The sequence below is a fragment of the Rhamphochromis sp. 'chilingali' genome (assembly GCF_963969265.1).
Source record: "Rhamphochromis sp. 'chilingali' genome assembly, chromosome: 17".
Classification (NCBI taxonomy): domain Eukaryota; kingdom Metazoa; phylum Chordata; class Actinopteri; order Cichliformes; family Cichlidae; genus Rhamphochromis; species Rhamphochromis sp. 'chilingali'.
The window spans coordinates 30,707,877-30,725,101 of NC_137944.1; the positions used below are offsets into that span (position 1 = coordinate 30,707,877).

At 43.2% G+C, this 17,225-nt stretch overlaps 1 protein-coding gene across 1 annotated transcript; it reads right to left on the minus strand.

Moving 5' to 3' along the window:
- Positions 1 to 1,284: 1,284 nt before the first annotated feature.
- On the minus strand, positions 1,285 to 14,362 carry tcf19l (transcription factor 19 (SC1), like). The gene is made up of 6 exons (XM_080863124.1): positions 14,164 to 14,362; positions 12,622 to 13,637; positions 7,224 to 7,393; positions 5,052 to 5,445; positions 4,308 to 4,803; positions 1,285 to 4,069 (listed from the first exon to the last, which is right to left on the minus strand). The coding sequence occupies exons 2-6, from the start codon at positions 12,890 to 12,892 to the stop codon at positions 3,730 to 3,732; spliced, it is 1,671 nt and encodes a 556-aa protein (XP_080719250.1). The 5' UTR covers positions 12,893 to 13,637; positions 14,164 to 14,362; the 3' UTR covers positions 1,285 to 3,729.
- Positions 14,363 to 17,225: the final 2,863 nt, after the last annotated feature.

Sequence of the window (17,225 nt, forward strand, 5' to 3'; positions counted from 1 at the left end):
AGCAGATGGCACGAAGGAAACACTGAGCACAATGAGGCGACCACAGCGGCGTAATGATCAGAAAGTCTGCCTGCTACAAACTTCATTTAATCTGCGAAAGGCGATACGAGCGACGTGTTTATCTGCGAAGCACCACAAATGGAAAAAATAAAGGACTGATTCTGATGTGTTTAGCATACGCGAGGCTAATTTATTAAACAGCCACTTATGCGGCTCCCTCGTGGCTTCGATGATGTTTGCTTCCTGACCACAGAGAAGAAACCGAGGAAGTTTTATTTTCACATTAAACATGTATGAAGGCGATTGTTGTTGTTGAAGAGACGCTAACAAAAAAAAAAGAATAATGTTGGAAGTAAACACTGAATATTTAAAGAACTCATATTTTGATTGTGCTAAAATATCCTCGGTGGCAAAGAGCTGAGCTCCTAATTGTACTTGATGTTATCTCCTATTCCCTTTTTATTCTGCTTGTCTAAAAAGGATTCCCAAATCAGTCAAATCAAGAATTCATCTTTCATCCTTTAGTTTTTTCTTATAAACGTCACTCAGAAACTGAATCAGAGCATTTTGCTGCGGATCTGAAAGATGCGATGAATCCGAGCAGGTTTAAGCACCTCTCCTCTGGCCTGTAGCGTCAGTTATTGATGGCTCACAGCACCAAAATACGCCAACGTCCCTTTACAGCTCCTTCAAACAAATCCACACTCTGTGCTGTGAGCAGCTTGATACGGGAACTATTTTCTTTCTATAGAAATACATCCGCTGACCATGACTGTACAAAAAATATGCACAACAAAAGGCTCGTCCTTGAGATGGCTCAACAGGATGTAAATATTAGAGGTATCCCCGTGTTGTGGGCCGTAATGACAGTCAGCCACATGCTTGGATGCAGTTCAGCAGGAGAAAAGAAGTTCTACATGAAACGGCTCGTGACAACGTCTGTGGATTTTTCCCCAGAGTAACTGGTTTATGATTTCACGCGGAGTTTTTCGGATTGAATTTTCGCTGCAGTGAGAACTGCGAGGCAAAGGCCATCTAGGCCCATTATATTAAAGAGAAGGCACTCGTCTCTAAAGCTGCTTCACCGTGAAAACATGCGCAGTAACAGCCGTAAAAAGCACTGCAAGTCAAAGGAAACAGATTTTCCTAAAAATAAACCTAAAAGTGCAATTTTTGCACAAAATTTGCAACAAACTTACATCAGGAAGGTTTCGCTGTAAAGGTAGCAATTAGTTACATTACATTAGTTACAGTACAACAGCACATCCGTCATACATTAGAGTAAATTTTAAAATCTATGAGGGGAATTGTGTCTGCTTCATTTTCACCTTTTCCATGAGCTGCTTTCAAAGAAGAAGAGAAAGATTAAAAGTGTCTTCAGTCGACACTTTCATCGTTGCCACATTTTGAGTCTCTATTTATGTAATTTAAAACTTACAGTCTGTGTCACGCTGCCCGTTTTAACTTCTCAGCAATTAAAACATTTCACATCCTCACTGACGGCTCATTTTAAAACAGTTGTAACTGCGAGGGTCACACAAGCATCCTTTTAAAGACACCTCTAACTGTCTGGTGAGCCACATGAAAGCGGAAAAACAGGTGCAAGCCAAGGTGCCGTTATCAGAGCAGCACGACGCCGAACAGCAGCGAGGTGGAGACGACACACGTGTAAGAGAAGCCATGAAGGCGTAAACAGACGTTTAAATATCGAGAGAGAGAGAGAAAACTGCAAACAAACTCAATTTAAGACCCCAGAAAGCAAAACTGCCTGAAGATCTGCAGAGAAAGAACAAACCTTTTATTTTTAAGACTGTTAAACAAAAACCTTGCATTTCACACGAGGTCATATTGTTAATCTGTGTATAACTAATATTGTATTATTGCAGCAGCGTGAAAAAACCTCAGGTCTTTCAGAAACTCATTTTATTGTGATATGTTGTTGAACATTAAAACGGACAAAAATACTCAAACTACTAAAAACAGTTTGCGCACATTAAGATGCTTGGATTTCTTTTTTTAACTAATCCACTGAATTGAGAATGAAGTGATAAATCAGTGCACAGATTTTTTTAATATATACACACACAAATATATTTTTCCCTCAACCATCTGCTGGATTTCTGACAATTAGCAAAGCAGCAAGAGAGGCTGTGTCAGCGTCCAAGCACCAGTGAAACTGACAAAATCCAGGTTAAGTGAACTGCAAGCAATCAATGTTGCACTCCACATCAACCTTTATCGACTTTAGCATGTAATATATATATATTTCTGTATTTTTATCATCCTGTTTTTGATGTTATTGCTCAAAAAAAATGAAATTTTCCCAGTTTAAGCTCGCTGCAGCGCTCCCATTTGTGGTACAATAAAAGGGGGGGAAAAACACATACAACACCAGCACAGACTTTTCATTACAACACTATCATATCGCATGTGAACAGAGATGGAGCCATTATAAAGACTGTAAGAGTGGAGCAGATTTGAGTGGGAAAAAGAGGACGTTTCCACTCCAGATGAGCCAGAACATGTAGAAATTTGGAATTAAATAAAAAGCAAGGTGCTTGAGAAAGATTTTGGCGTTCCACACTTTGATTTCATACTCACACGCAGCACCGAAGTGAAGATGTCTGCTGTTCAGAGACAGTTCAGTCAGGTCCAGCACTTTTCACTCAGGACTGAAGAACCCATTTTGGCCACAGAGTTCAGTAGTGTGAAGAGTCTCTTGAAAGTGGAAGCAGAGCTGAAGAGACGACCCTAAAAATCATCTGTGACATCAAAACTCATCCCACCAGTCAGAGGCGACGAGATCATTTTTACGAGTCTGTTTTTTCCTGTTACATCAGCGGATTATACGACATGACATCTGACTGGTAATGAGTCCTGCCTTCAGCAGCAGCCACACTGCCAGCCTGCACTCAGTCACAAACACATCCCAGAAACCAGCAGCTGCTGCTACAGAAGTGCCTTCAAACATTTGATTAGCATCCCAGGAGCACTTCTCATCAGCAGCGTCAACACGAGTCTGCTGACACATTTCTTGGCATTTCACGTCGAATGATTACAGATCTACTCCTACACAGCAGCTACCACTCAAGAAAGCCGCACTCAAATCTCCAATGAAGTCTGATTACCTAGCAACATTGTTTTTAATGGCTTTGAAATTGTGAAGGTGGCAGCGGAACAAGATTTAGGACGTTAAAGAGCTTTTTATAGAGTCCAGCAATGGCCTGAATTTTCCTGAATGCAGTTTGCTCCCTGGACAGCCACGCTGGAGATGTGCTCAAACATTGTGTTTTCCTGCTCTGATTGCGCCTCTCCAGGCAGTCAAAGCCATAATAAAATCCAAACTGAGACATTTCATTAGAGTTTTGCCTCCTCCTCCAAAAGCCTACGCTCTGAGGCTGAGTGGGCTCCAGGTTCGTGGAGTAACTCTGTTACTGTCGGGTCACAAATGCTCAAACTTTGTAAAATCAGGATGTAAAAAATATCAAAGGAAATTCTTTTCTTGAATTAACAGCCGTGTTTGAGGCGAGAGAAAAGCGCCGCGTGCTCGTGCAGAGCGGCTCAGCGGTCATTAGATGAAGTCGCAGCCTGTCTTCAAAGGCAAAAATCTTAATTTCCACTTTATGACTGAAGGAAAAGAAGCGTTTAAGGAGGGGAAAGTGTCAGCTTTAAAGTTCAAAGTGAGGCTTTTGATTTCATTTAATCATCCAGAATTTGGCTTCCCTGCCGTCAGCGACAGCCGCAGTGGAAGTCAGCGTTGGGGTCCATCAGGAGTTTCTTGCGGTCGACGTGCAGACAGTCTATGTGGTACCAGGCGTCGCACACGTCACACTGGATCCACTGCACCGTGTCCTGCTGGGGCAGCCGGCACCGCGGCGCCGCGCACGGCTCCACCGTGCCAACCATCACGTCGTCCTCTTCCTCGTCGTCTTCGTCCTCGTCCGAGGAGGAAGAGGAGGAGCCGGAGGAGGAGGAGGCCGAGGAGGTAGAGGATGAAGACGAGGAGGACGGAGAGGGCAGGGAAGGCCGTGGGGGGAGGGGGTGTTTCCTGGGGCGGCCGCGTCGCTTACTTCAAGGAAGGAAAACATAAACAGGAAGAAATGAGAAGGCTTGGAGGTGACATCACAAAAAAAAAGGAGGAACAAATACATTTGTTTTTTTTAAACTGTTGCCACTCCATGCCTCACAGAGGAGCTTCAGGCCTTGTTTAATATGAAGCTCCAACATTGTACAGTTTGTATATATGACAGAAAATCATACAGGGCTGTGCTTTGTAGAGAATTTTTAGAAAAACCTTCCAAACTCACCCTGTTGGATGATGAAATCGGTTGAACTGCACGCTAACTCTCTCGTCTGCGCGGATCCTCACCGACGGCGAGGCCAGGTTGTAGTTCTCCCCTCCCACCACCAATGGGGAGAATACGGGGGAGCTGTTGGCTCTCCGCCTCCCTCTCGCTGCGGTCGGGGAGCAATGGGCAGGCTTCTGCTGGCGGAAGGCCGCGATGTTTCCGTGCACCACCGTCTTGACTCTGTTCACCTTCTCCGCCTCTTGTTTGCTTGTGAAGGATGCCTGGAAGAGGTGCTCGTTGAGTCTGCTGTTTGTCATGGCTCCGTGGAAGCTGCCGATGGTCCTGATACCGACGGGGAAGGGCTTGGCCTCCAGCGGCCTGCGGATGTCGCTGTGAGTTTTGGGCTGCAGCTGAGGAGGAGGCGGCGAGCTGAAACCTTCAGATTCAGACTTGTAGAGCCTCCGCCTCTTCTTCCCCCGTGCTCTCTGTCCATCCTCCACAACTCCTGCCAAAACTAAGATCAACGGAAAGAGAGCAAGGTAATGTAAGTGGAGACAGAAGCTAATCACACCACTAATTTGTTCTTTTCCCTCCTTTTTTTTGCAAGTAAAATCCTTGAAAAGAAAGCAGTAACTTCATAAACTAATATTAAGTCTTTTTAAAAGCTGCCAAAAACAATTTCATGGTAAAAATCTGCAGCTTCATGTCAAAAAGCTCCAGAAAGTGAGCAGTGTCATTCTGCAGCACGCCGCTGTGCTTTACCTCCTCGACTTCTGGGCTCGTCAGAGCTGTCGTCCTCCAGCAGCACCGTGTGAGCCGACTTCCTCCTGCTCCTGGAGGTCTGCGGGAGGGCCTTCGTCTGAGGCAGTGAAGCTGCAGAGGTGAATGATGGAGGAGTGGAGTGTGGGAGCAGGGAGGAAAAGCCCACGGCAAGAGGCGGCGAGGTCGAGGTGCCGGGGTCAGAGACGGTTCCCTCGTGGCTGTGGCTCCTCTTGAAGGTCCAGGCGCTGCCCTTCATCTTGCTCAGGCTGCCGATGGAGTTGAGGATGACCGTGGCTCTGTTGATGGACAGCTTCGAAAGGTCCAGGTTGGCAGCTACCTTGCGGTCCAAGCTGGTCCTAATCCTGTTCTGCAAGTCGGACGAGAAGGTTCCCGCCTAGGAAACCAGATATAAATATTTCATTTAAACCTTCACGAAGCGTAGGCCAAATGTCAATATCCAGAGGTGCGAGTCTAATTTGTCTGGCTGATGCATTTCTTTCCAGAAAAGTCATGGCACCTTTGAGATAATAAATCTGCTTCTGCCTCTTGCTGCAAATCAACTCCATGCATCAGCACTTTTTTAATTGAAGTAGAAAAGTACGATTGCACATGATTTAATCTTCAAATTTCATTTAGTGAGAGTATGCCTCCATGTCTTCATAGATAAAATGCTTTGGGGATTTTCTGTGGGCTTGTTATTGTTTACCAGACATTGTGGTACATTTTTATTGGCATTCTGAATACAAATAGTGCCCAGCACCACCTAATGAACGATGGCTGCACACACTTTGACACAGGAGTGGGATGAAAATTACAGGGTAGAGTCGACATCAACATTTTCATTACTGTCAACATATTACAGGAAAAAAAAGAAGGTAGAAGAAGGCATGTTAGTCCTTTCATTAGTTTCTGTATCAACTCACCTGTCTGTGGCACTCAGACCAAAGACAACAATTTAAAAACCACTGACATCTTTCATCTTTGTAAGAAATCCCATCTTAAGCTGTCACTGTAATTTCTAACAAATCCTTCAAACAGAAACACATAAAGTGCATTTGTTGAAAGACATTTGGTTTCCTAGTGAGTATTTAGAGCAGCAGGGCTGTGAGGGACCAAATCAAGAAGCTATAATAACAGTCTCTGACAAGCATCTAAAATTAATGTCCTTATCGCAACTGGGGAATATTCGTTTTCTTCCCCCATATACAGCCGCTACATTAACGCTGCTCCTTTGGTAGCCTACATCATGGGTCACGTGATCTTTTGCCTTGGGGGACGTTAGCCTGCAAGCAAAGAAGGCTGCTGGTGCTACAGAATCTGACTCTTACGTGCATTAAGAAAACGAGACTCAGATGTAACTTTCAGGAATATTTGTTGTATTTTTAGCATAACGGAGAATCAGAGCAAGCACACAAGCTTACAGATCCATGGGCACCACAATTCTGAGGCCGTCATTCTACCGTTAATGTTACTGCAAACTATTCATTCAGAAATCCTCTAACATTTGCAGACATTAGCAAACATAGTACAGAGGCTGGAAAAAGACTTTGAGCCCACTACCCGAATCTATCCGCCCATTTTCTTTAAAGCTTTTCCAGTTCAGGGTTGCAGAGGAGCTGGAGCCCGTCTGTCACAGAGTATCAGGACGGCACACTCTGGACTGGCTGCCACACGACTATACACACCTACAGCTGATTTACAAGCACCCGTTAATCTAATGCAGGAGTGAATTGTTAACAGTGGCTCTGTAGGCTAGAGATTTACTCAACAGAACAATTTAACTTTTTAAGAAAGGTTTAAAATGACTGAAATAGACACAAAATATCTGTAAACTCACTGTTTAACCTCATCTGTTGAACTTGGCTTGAGTTTTTAAATTTTCATACTTTTAGACTTGTCGATTAGTAAGTTTCTCCCTCCTGTATAATCAATGCAGACTGCTAAAAATAATATTGAGGAATGTCTGAACTGTGTAATGTTGACATATGGACATTAGCAGTGTCACATGGTGCATTTACTCATGCAGCAGGCAGAACATGTCCAGATTTATCCTTTGACCCCAGACTTGGTGAGAAACACGAACCTTCGATATCTTTATTTTTTAAGAAAAGTGTCACCATGAGTCTGGCTTCATACTGAATGTAAATAGTTGATTCCAAACCACGAACTTACTTTTGGAAGCGTGATTGCATCGAAGTCCAGCGGGCGAACTTTAACCTTCTGGAAGAGGAAGTAGAACTCCGGGTTCCCTGGATCAGTCTGGCCTCCGAAGATCAGCGTGTCGCCGTCCGAGAGCTCCCACTGTATGCCCGGCTGGAGGCGGACTTCATTGACCCATGTGCCTAGAAACACAAGACCAAGAAGATTTGAAGAAATGTTAAACTACACACTGCCGGGCACAGATCAGCCCTCAAAATAAAACGTTTTAGAGGTTTCTAGGAGGTCACACTGACATGTAAAGTAGTGGGAAACTCTCTGAAGACACAAACGAGCAACAGTTTTACAACTGAAGGCCGACGTTACCGGAGGCTAGATATTCACAGAGCTTTTTAATATATGAATCTGACAGGGGCAAAAAAAAGAATAAATCATGAGAGCAGAGCCCTGAAATAAAGTCATTCGGTGACTGTGTGTTTACAGCTTCCAGAATCTAGGAGAAATGTAAAACAGTCTGCGAGATGGACCCAGAACTGAGGAGCTGGAAGGCTACAAGGCAATCACACGGCCATGACAGCACAGCACAAAATGAGAAATGCGGGGCGAATACTAAAATGTAACTTTAATAGCAAAAATGAAAAATGTGGGAAACAGACTGTGAAATTACTTGAAAAATTAGGCAGTAAGGGTGCAGTTTAGATTCTGAGCCTGTCGGACAGCGACTGAATGAAGACGCAACGCTCACTCTTAATCTCCCCCTTCCTCACTCCGTGCATCTTCCTGTCTACTTCAGACTGCACTGACGACTCTCAGCAACCTGAGGTTCAGACTCTATCTTGTGTCCTGAATTACTCATGAATTTTTTTGTTTGGTTCTTCTGTTTGTACATTTGCTTTTATTTGTTCTCCTGAAAGTTGAGTTTACACACTCTCAGCTGTGAACGACCCGTTGAGACCGAATGAAATGGACCTCCTCGGTGCGACTGCTTTTCAAAGCCGGCGTGTGAACGCGTAACATGTTAATTGTCTTCATTCACAGCAGAATGCACCTGGCGGCAGGTATTGTTAAGTTTCAAACCAAATGTCTTAAACTCCTGTTTTTGTGGTGCCTTTTTTGCACAATTTTGTATCCATCAGGCTGTCCTATTATTTCTAACTAAGGCTGAAGCTGATGGCTCTTTTCTTTCCTGCAGGCTCTGAATGGGCTTTTTGGGGTCCTGCAGCAAACACAGTCGGTCCATTTTCAGTGACGGATGATGCTTCTGCATTACGGCATCTGACAGAAATCTACGCATCTATCTGTTCGTGTCAGCCCCGACTGTTCGGATACGCAATAGTTAAAGCTTTTATTTTACCGGGCTATAAGAATCAGCCAGGATTTTATAAACTTTTTTTCTTTTTATTTGCATGACCAACAGCTGTAATCAAACCAAATGTGATTTGTAAGTAGAAAAAGATGTGGAACGGAGACATGTTTGGCATGTTTGCTTGTAAACTGACATCGCTGATTAATCCATTTATGAAACGCCTGACATTTAATTTATTTTCCGTCTGAAAACTGAACAATTAATCAAATATTTTCTGTCAGCTCTATTCTTAAGCGTAACATTTCTTTTATACGGTGAGCCTGCGGCCCGTTCAGCTGCACAGAGCAGCCGCGCGCATTCTCGCATTGACACCGGTCGGCATCATCTGATAACGCCGCCACAGATATTCATAGACTCTGATATTTTAATAACAAAGGTAATCTTTTGATCAGATATATCCTGTTAATAATATAGAATCACGTGTTGCGACCTCACTGGATGGTGTGAAGCAATGCATACACACATTCAGTGGCCACTTTATTAGGTACACCTCGTTAATACCAGTAATTGCCTTCTTTTTGGTTCAAATTCAACAAGGTGCTGAAACATTAATCAGACATATTGGTCAATGTTGACAGGACAGCTTCACACAGCTGCTGCGCATCACTGTGAATTTCCAGTTCCACCACATCCTGAAGGTGAGCTGGTGATTGTGGAGGCCATTCAAGTAAAGTGAACTCATTGTCATGTTCAAGAAACCAGTTTGAGCTTTGTGACACGGTGCATTACTCTGCTGGAAGCAGCCATCAAATGATGGGCACACTGCTGTCATAAAGGAATAGACATGTTCAGCAACAACACTGAGGTAAGCTGTAGTGTTTAATGAAGGCTCGGTGGGTACTAAGGAGCCCAAAGTGTACAGAGAAAATATCCTTTACACCGTTAGATCTCCACCAGCAGCCTCAACGACTGATACGAGCCAGGATAGAGTCATCCTTTCCCTTTCTAGTCTCTTCTGTAGTGCAGTTCTGAGGATACAGCCCATTGGATCTGTGTCCTCAGTTTCCTGTTTATAGTGGCGTCCCAGGTGGTGCGGTCTTCTGCTGCTGCGGCCCATCTGCTTTGATATGTTATGCATTCAGAGATGCTCTTCTGCAGACACTGCTAGTAACAAATGGTTATTTAAGCTACCGTTTCCTTTGTATGAAGCAGTCTGGTGTCCTCTGATGTCCAACATCATCAAAGTCACTTAAACCAGCGGTCCCCAACCTTTTTTTGCGCCACGCACCGGTTTATGCCCGAAAACATTTTCATGGACCGGCCTTTAAGGTGTCGTGGATAAATACATCAAAATAAAACTAGTACCGGTACCCAAAAAAAAGAAAATTTATTCATAACACACGTGAAAAGACCCAGGAAAACAGTAAACGATAAAAACCGATAATAAAATAACCCTGAAAACCATACGTTTCACACCTGAGCCTCAACTCTCGCGGCCTGGTACCAAACGACTCACGGACCGGTACCGGTCTGAGGCCCGGGGGTTGGGGACCGCTGACTTAAATCACCTTTCACCCGAAGCTCAGCTTGAACTTCAGCAGATCAACTTGATCACATGTATGTGACTAAATAAATTGCTGCCGTGTGATTGGCTCGTTAGATATTTGAGTTGACAACCAGAAGCTTGACAAATTTATCATATTTATCACTACCCAGTGTCAGGTTTATACCACAGTATTGGTAATTACCAAAATCACTCCATGTTTCTGTACTGGTCAGTTCATCATTTCAATGCTAAAACATCATTGTTGTTACTGTTATCCATGAATTTTCAAATATACTGCTTTACAAAAAAGTAACACGCATCATTATTTTTTTAGTTAAGATGTCAAATTCCAAACTATTTAATTGCATTCCTGAGCAGATACATTTGTTTCAGTGGTTGAATTTTATGCTTGTTTGATTTCTGACTTCTCAGAGAGATTCTGTGTTTTGGCTCGAATTTTGCTACAAAAACACGACTTCAGTTAGAAATTTCTCTCTCCTGTTCAAAAACAGTAAAGTGTCTAAAATGCAGAGAACGTGCCGAACAGGAAAGAGGCTGTATTAAACCACTTTGTGATGCAGGCCGGCCTTTGAAACAAATGGGGTAAAAAGTGTTCTTGCAGTGTGGTCAAGTATGCCTCGGAGTTGATTGCCGGGAGCCGTACTTACAAAAATACGTCAAGGAAGAAGAAAACGAAAGCTGGCTGAAGAGAATGTCAGGCTAAAAGTCAGTGCTAGAAGGAAGAAGACCAGACAGAAGGATGCTCATTTACCTCTGACCTTTACAGGTAATTGCTTCTAGATCATATTCATAGATCTCCAGATAGACCTGAGCAGACGACTGAACAAACGATGCTTAAAGAGAGCAGCTGCTAAGAAGAAATCCAGAAACTCCTCCAAACGCTGGACTGCTCTGAGGTTCTGGAAGAAAGCACTCTGGATGAAAGAGTCCAAGCCTGTGCTCTTTAATCAACACCTATAACAGGTGTTGAAACATACACTCACAGGTCAGGTGTCTTACACTGCGCACCTCAAAGCTGATACACGTTATGCTTTGTTTAAGATGTAAAGAGGAACTTTCCCCTATATTAAATGCATATTTTATCTTCTGCTGGTTTGCTGTAGAGATGCTGCTTTCACTTGAATTTAACTGAACCAGATGGCAACTTGTCTTGCAGTACCAAAAGTGGAGCCAAGTCTCTTCCCAGAATGCACAGTTACCCCAAAAAGAAATAAATACATCTGCAAAAATCGTGAGCTTGTTTTAAATCATTTCATATTAGGACAATTTGCTTTCTAAAAACTACAACAACAAACCATGGCACCAACATTACAGCACAGCTGAGGGGCAACCCCGTCAGTGTTTACATCCTGTCACGTTGTCATTAGCAGGAGCCCCTCGTCACGGCTAAATGCCCATTTACTTCCTTCAGAATGATACGCTAGCAGGTGTAACAGAGTAGTAAACAGTTCCTACACGAAACTGCTCACAACAAGGTTTGTGGATGTTTTTGAGGAACCAGGTGAGGATTTGTGTAAGAAGGACACGGCTGCTGATTTGTTTTTTTTTATCAAATTTTTTGGTGTTTTGAAACCAAACAGTGGGACTGCCATTTAGATCAGTTACAGCACAGAAATAAGCAGCATCTTTAAAACAGATGGAATTGCAGCACTGCAGAGGAGAAATACATGCATTCAAATTTATAATTACAAATAAAACGTGTACACAATCCATTTGAAGCTAACGTCATGCTTCGTGCTCACACTTGCATGGATGGTAAAATCAGGGTCAAAGATCAGGAACAACTGAGTTTAATTAATTCCTTATCACCAACACGCTTTAATTTGAGTTTGATTGTTTGTTTGTTTTTAAACAAATCAAACTAAAATGCTTCTCGGTGGGCTGAAAAATTCTGTAACTGTAACGGTTCCGATAAAATAAAAGTTCTGGGGGCAGCGATAAGAAAAGTTTTTGAAGTTGAGGTTCCAGAGATGCTCTTTGTTCGTGATGCACGCGAGTCTTTACCTGCACGCCTACAGCTGTGTTCAGGAGCGTAATGGCTCACTTCGTTTTGATAATTCGGTCGGTAAATAAGAAGAAGAATGTTTTCACTGCTCGAGTGCACAACAGAGCTTTAGGGGAGGGTTAATTAAGATTTCTGTTTCAGTTTAGTTTCATTTTTTTTAGTTTGATTTTTATATTTCCAGAGAAGATGCGACACATTTTGAAGGCTGCTGAGTGAGAGTCCTGCAGACGTGCTGAAGCCTCATTGATAACTTTGAATAAATTGTCAAAGTTTCAAACTAAAGGACATTTTTTACTGTATTCTTAGAATTTTTTGAGGACTGTTTTTCATGTCAGTTCACTGAAATGTGTTTTCACACTCATTTCAACCTGACTTTAATAAAATACTTCTTCCGTTCTCAGTAGAAGTGGTGTTATTCCTGTAAACAGGTGTGTTTTTACCTCATTCTCTTCCACAATGACTGAGGGAGGGTGTGAAAGTGTGAGAATCTCAGGTTGACTGTGATGCTGTGTGTGATTCAGCCCTCGTGTCTCACCATGGCTGCTCCTGTCCTTAATGTGGACCCTCCATCCTTCCTCCTCTTGAGCTTCGACTCCTTCGCCCGTCTCCCTCTCGGCTTCGAGCTCAGCGTGGATGCGGGACACCGACGGCGAGTCCAGTGTGACGTCGCACAGCTCCGCCGCTCGACCCAGGCGGAACACCGAGTGGTTCTGCGCCGGCCTGAAGGTGTACAGGTCCCGCGCAGATTCGCCTGCCGACGACCCGATCCGAAGCAGCTGGAAGCACGGCTGCACCCCAGCCAGCATGGCTGAAGCCTGCGATTGTCTGCCACCACGAAACCCCCCCCAACCTGCCCCACCCAGAGGCCACCCCTGATCTGTGACAGGCCCTGAGTTAGAGCAAGTTACGATCCATTTTTGAACAAACCTGTGCTAGTGAAGAAGAGCTAAAATGAAGCCATTTGCGTTCGACCCAAGAGCACTGACAGCTACCAGCGATCTATACGTGACGATAAAATATTCCTGACATGCACCAGAAAGCAGCGAGTGTGAAAGTTACAGACAGGTGCAGCCGCTTTGAGCAACAGGTGTTTGCATTAGTATGGAAAGCTGATGTCTTCTTGTGTCCTCCTGTGCATACATGAATAAGTAATGAGGATATAGAGTAGCATATAAGCCGGTGAAGTGTGGAAATGAGCTCCCACACTCTGTTATGAGGCCCAGTTTAAACAGACTAAATCCCCCGTGGAGTGGAGGCTAGAAGACGGTGGGCCCAAGAATAAAGAGCTGCTGTGATGCGGACCGAGCCCACGCTAATGTACCGCAAATATTAAACCCCGGAAAAGTAAACCTGGTGGTAACAGGTGTGACTTTTAGCTGGAAAACTAATATTTTTCAGGTTTGAGCAGCTGTCAGCAGAGGCCTGATCTCTGTGCGTGTGCGTTTGTGTGTGTGGAGGAGATTAAAATCCCAGGCTCGCTGACATCAATTGACATGAGCCGACTCACATGTGGGAAGCCTGACAGGGTGCACCAGCTGGGGACTGTCTAATCTGAAAGAAAACAAGAGAAAAGTCACTCAGATGTAAGGTGCTTTTTCTTAATTGCTCCACTTCGTGTCTGAAGGAGGAAAAAAAACAGCTGAGAAATACAACTTATCTGACACTTAGAGAGGACAGAAAAGCTTAAAACCCCTTTTGTCACATCACACGGTGCAGCAGGTGAAGTAAGAGGATATCACACTTGTGTTAACTGTACAGCAGAGCAGAAAAAACCCTGTCAGCTGCACTTTTTTAAGAGGTGGCTGCATCGTGCATCAGTTGCCTGCAGACTCCTTGACAATCACGGGATCAGCATACAAAGCAAAGCACACAAACCGAAACAAATTCACACAAAAAACTCGCTTTTTCAAATAAAAACTCAATATATTCTCGTTTAAATGCGCATATTTGACGAAGCCCTGATTGCCTGGCGTTAAAATGAGGTTTAAGATAAGCAGTGGTTGCCGATCAGAAGCAGGCTGAAGCTAGCTGACGTTAGTTCCTTGTAGGTGGAGTGAAAGTCAAAGCAGCCACTTACAACAATGACAAAGCTGCGCACCGACTTCATGTCTTTAAATCCTCAGATCCACGCAGATTGACTCACTCCACGGCTCAGCGGGGGCGTTTCACCCATAAAACACCGGCTTAACTTTATTTTTCTGCGGTATTCTGTCGCCGCTGTTTGCCGGACTTCGGTGGGTCTTCTCGCCGTCTTTCCTCCCAGGAGGAAGTCCTTTGAAATTTGGCGCGCCACTCCGGGAGCTTCCTTGTGCGAGAAGCGACGTCACGTCCTGCCCCGCCACGATTGGCTGCGGGCCAGGGCGCCTTCAGCGGGAGCAGGAGCGGCCCGGCCGGAGGAGGAGGCCCGACGCAAGTGTCACAGCTGGGCTAGCCACTTTACTCAAGCTCAGCAGGCCAAACTGCTGCACAGTGAGCAGTAAAAGTAGTTTACAGAAGTTTAACAGACAAATAAGGGTTAAACTCAAACACAGAAACAGCAAACAACAAAGCAACATATTTAAAAGCAGCTTAAACTGTTCTCACAAAGAGCTGTGAACAGGACCTGAAGTTAAGAAAAAGCGAGGAAAATACTGTTAGTGCGGTAGATGCTGGTGCTGTGCAGCACTACAAAGTTTGGTATAGATCTGATTACTAAATCTAAGTAAAGCTGTATAATAACTGAGCGCTGTAGCAATAGACTGTGTATGCCTGTACAGGCAATAATATAAACTTAATAAGAGATTAGTTATATAACGCCAGATTGGTACATTAGTCACATTGAGCTGCTTAATGGCAAGCTGAAGACACAGCAAGAAACAAGAAGCAAGCACTTGATGACAGTGGCAAAGAAAAACTCCTATTTAACAGGAAAAACCGGGATCAGGGAGGGGCAGCCGTCTGCTTCGACCATTTGGGGGTGATGGGAGAAAGACAGGATAAAAAAACACACACTGTGGAAGAGGGCCAGAGGTTATTAATAAGAGCAGTGTCATAATTTATGAGATGACTCATTGTCAGTTTTGCAAATTCTGAACACATTTTAATAACCACACTATGATTTTGAGTTAATATAAGAAAACACATTTTCCTGTATTTTGAAACAGGGTTCTGTAAAAACCTGAAATGGAAATGTGTTTGTCTCTAAAGCACTTATGGACTCAGCTTATGTGCACTTTATAGCATGAATGAGATAAATCACTTTATACATTATATCTCATTCACCCATATACATGCACACTAATACAAGCACTTTTTCTACGTTTAAACTCTATATTTAACATCCGCACTCCAATAAGCACAACTCAGGGTTCAGTATCCTACCCAAAGATACTTTGGCATGCAGACTGGAGCAGCCGGCAATTAAACCACCAACCTTCCTGTTAGTGGATGACCCGCTCTGAGCCACAGCCATCCCAGCGGATGACAACGGCCTGCCAGAACTGCCCTGCCGACGAATCCAGTTCAGCCCGCTGGCTTTGCAAAGTGTGAAAATTGAATTGAAGTTCAAAATTACTCTAATTTTCTAATAAAATGAACTGCTATTCCCATGTGGTGGAGCTTCCATGTGCCTGCTACACAGGAGTGGAAGTGCATAGAAAGTTAAAAGTATTTCCAGAGCTAGACAACTTATTTAAATGATAAAAATATAAAATAGTAATACTTCATTCCAAAAACTCCACATGTGCAGGTGTTGTGGTTTTCCACTGTTATAAACTATAATGTAATAGATTCAATCAATGTGGTAAAACTGATGCATTTTCTTAAAATTGTGCTTATTTATCTTCTTTATTCTCATTTGTTTTATAAATGGGTCTCTTTGTAAATGAGAAGAACAACTGAAAAAGAAAGTATTCCTCATGTTGTCGAGTAGTCTTTAAGATATTCTAGAAAAATCTGTGTTCATTTAGGCCTTTGTTTGGTGGTCTGATCAAATTGGAATTATAAACTGAGTCTAGAGGGCTTTTCAATACAGCAGAACTGAGTTTATCCAACCGAGTGGTTTCCTCAAAGTTGCAGCACACTTATTCATGCTGTACACACCCAGTAGCTCTATGCAGCATAAATAAGTATAGACAGCATAAAAGTGAAAAACGGTGGTAGCGCAGTGCAGCGTTGCCTGACAGCAAGAAGGTTTCTGGTTTCACCCTCAGGCTGTCGGGATGTTGATGCGTGGAGTTTGCATGTTTTCCCAGTGCCTGCATGTGGGTCTCAATCTGGGATTCGATGGACAGAAGTCTGTGAAACAAACTAAACCCACAAAAACTGCAGTAAATTCTCCAAGATGCTTCAAACACCTTTTGTGCCAAGTCCTCAGAAAAACTTACACAAGCCTTCTGAAATGATTTTATTTACACTCACACATCATAAAGTCTGATTTAAGATGAGAAAAGAGACACAAAAGAGTCTTCAGGTCAACTCACAGTCATGGCTAAACGCTATTATTCTGCACAAACACAAACATCAAGGGGAAGGAACAGCAAGTGAGACATTGTCGAATGCAGGATGTCAATAGTAGCAGCAGGCACATTAATAGTCCTCATTTGTATTTGTGTTGTTTTTATGTGATTCTGTTAATGGGAATTTTGTTAATTTGATGCAGCAGGAGGAGCGAGTCAGAGGGAGCATTTATTCTCATTTAACTGTTTATTATTAGTGCCTGTTTAGAGGGAACCCATACAGTGATTATATTTATAAGGAAATATGTTTCCTGTTGGTGTGTTTTTGCCTTTTATCATTATCTATGATTCGGGATAATGTTTCTTAAAAGTCTGCACTACAACCTCTAAAGCACTGAGATAATATTATGCAAAAGGACTTAAGCGGCACCGATGCCTACAGGCAAGCACTGCACAATCAACTGGAGTGCTTTTATCACTACTTCCTATTACTTCTGGGTATATTTAGGTGAACTTAAAGAATTCAAAATGTGCTCTGTGCTTTCTCGGGAAAGTAGTTACCTTCTTTTACAGATTAAAACCATTTATATATAATGTGGCTTTTCTGATATGTTTTGGAAATGCGTGCTAATCCTTTATTGAAGTTCAAATGAAAAATACTTGAGTTGAATGAAGGAAACGGAAAGAGTACCTAAAAAAGCAG

Bases quoted from the DNA above. Each gene is read 5' to 3' on its own strand.
- tcf19l (XM_080863124.1), bottom strand. From the start codon at position 12,892: ATGCTGGCTGGGGTGCAGCCGTGCTTCCAGCTGCTTCGGATCGGGTCG. The intron at 5,446-7,223 runs GTAAGTTCGTGG...CTGGTTTCCTAG, and splicing joins ATGCAATCACGCTTCCAAAA to GCGGGAACCTTCTCGTCCGA. The intron at 4,804-5,051 runs GTAAAGCACAGC...CGTTGATCTTAG, and splicing joins CGAGCCCAGAAGTCGAGGAG to TTTTGGCAGGAGTTGTGGAG.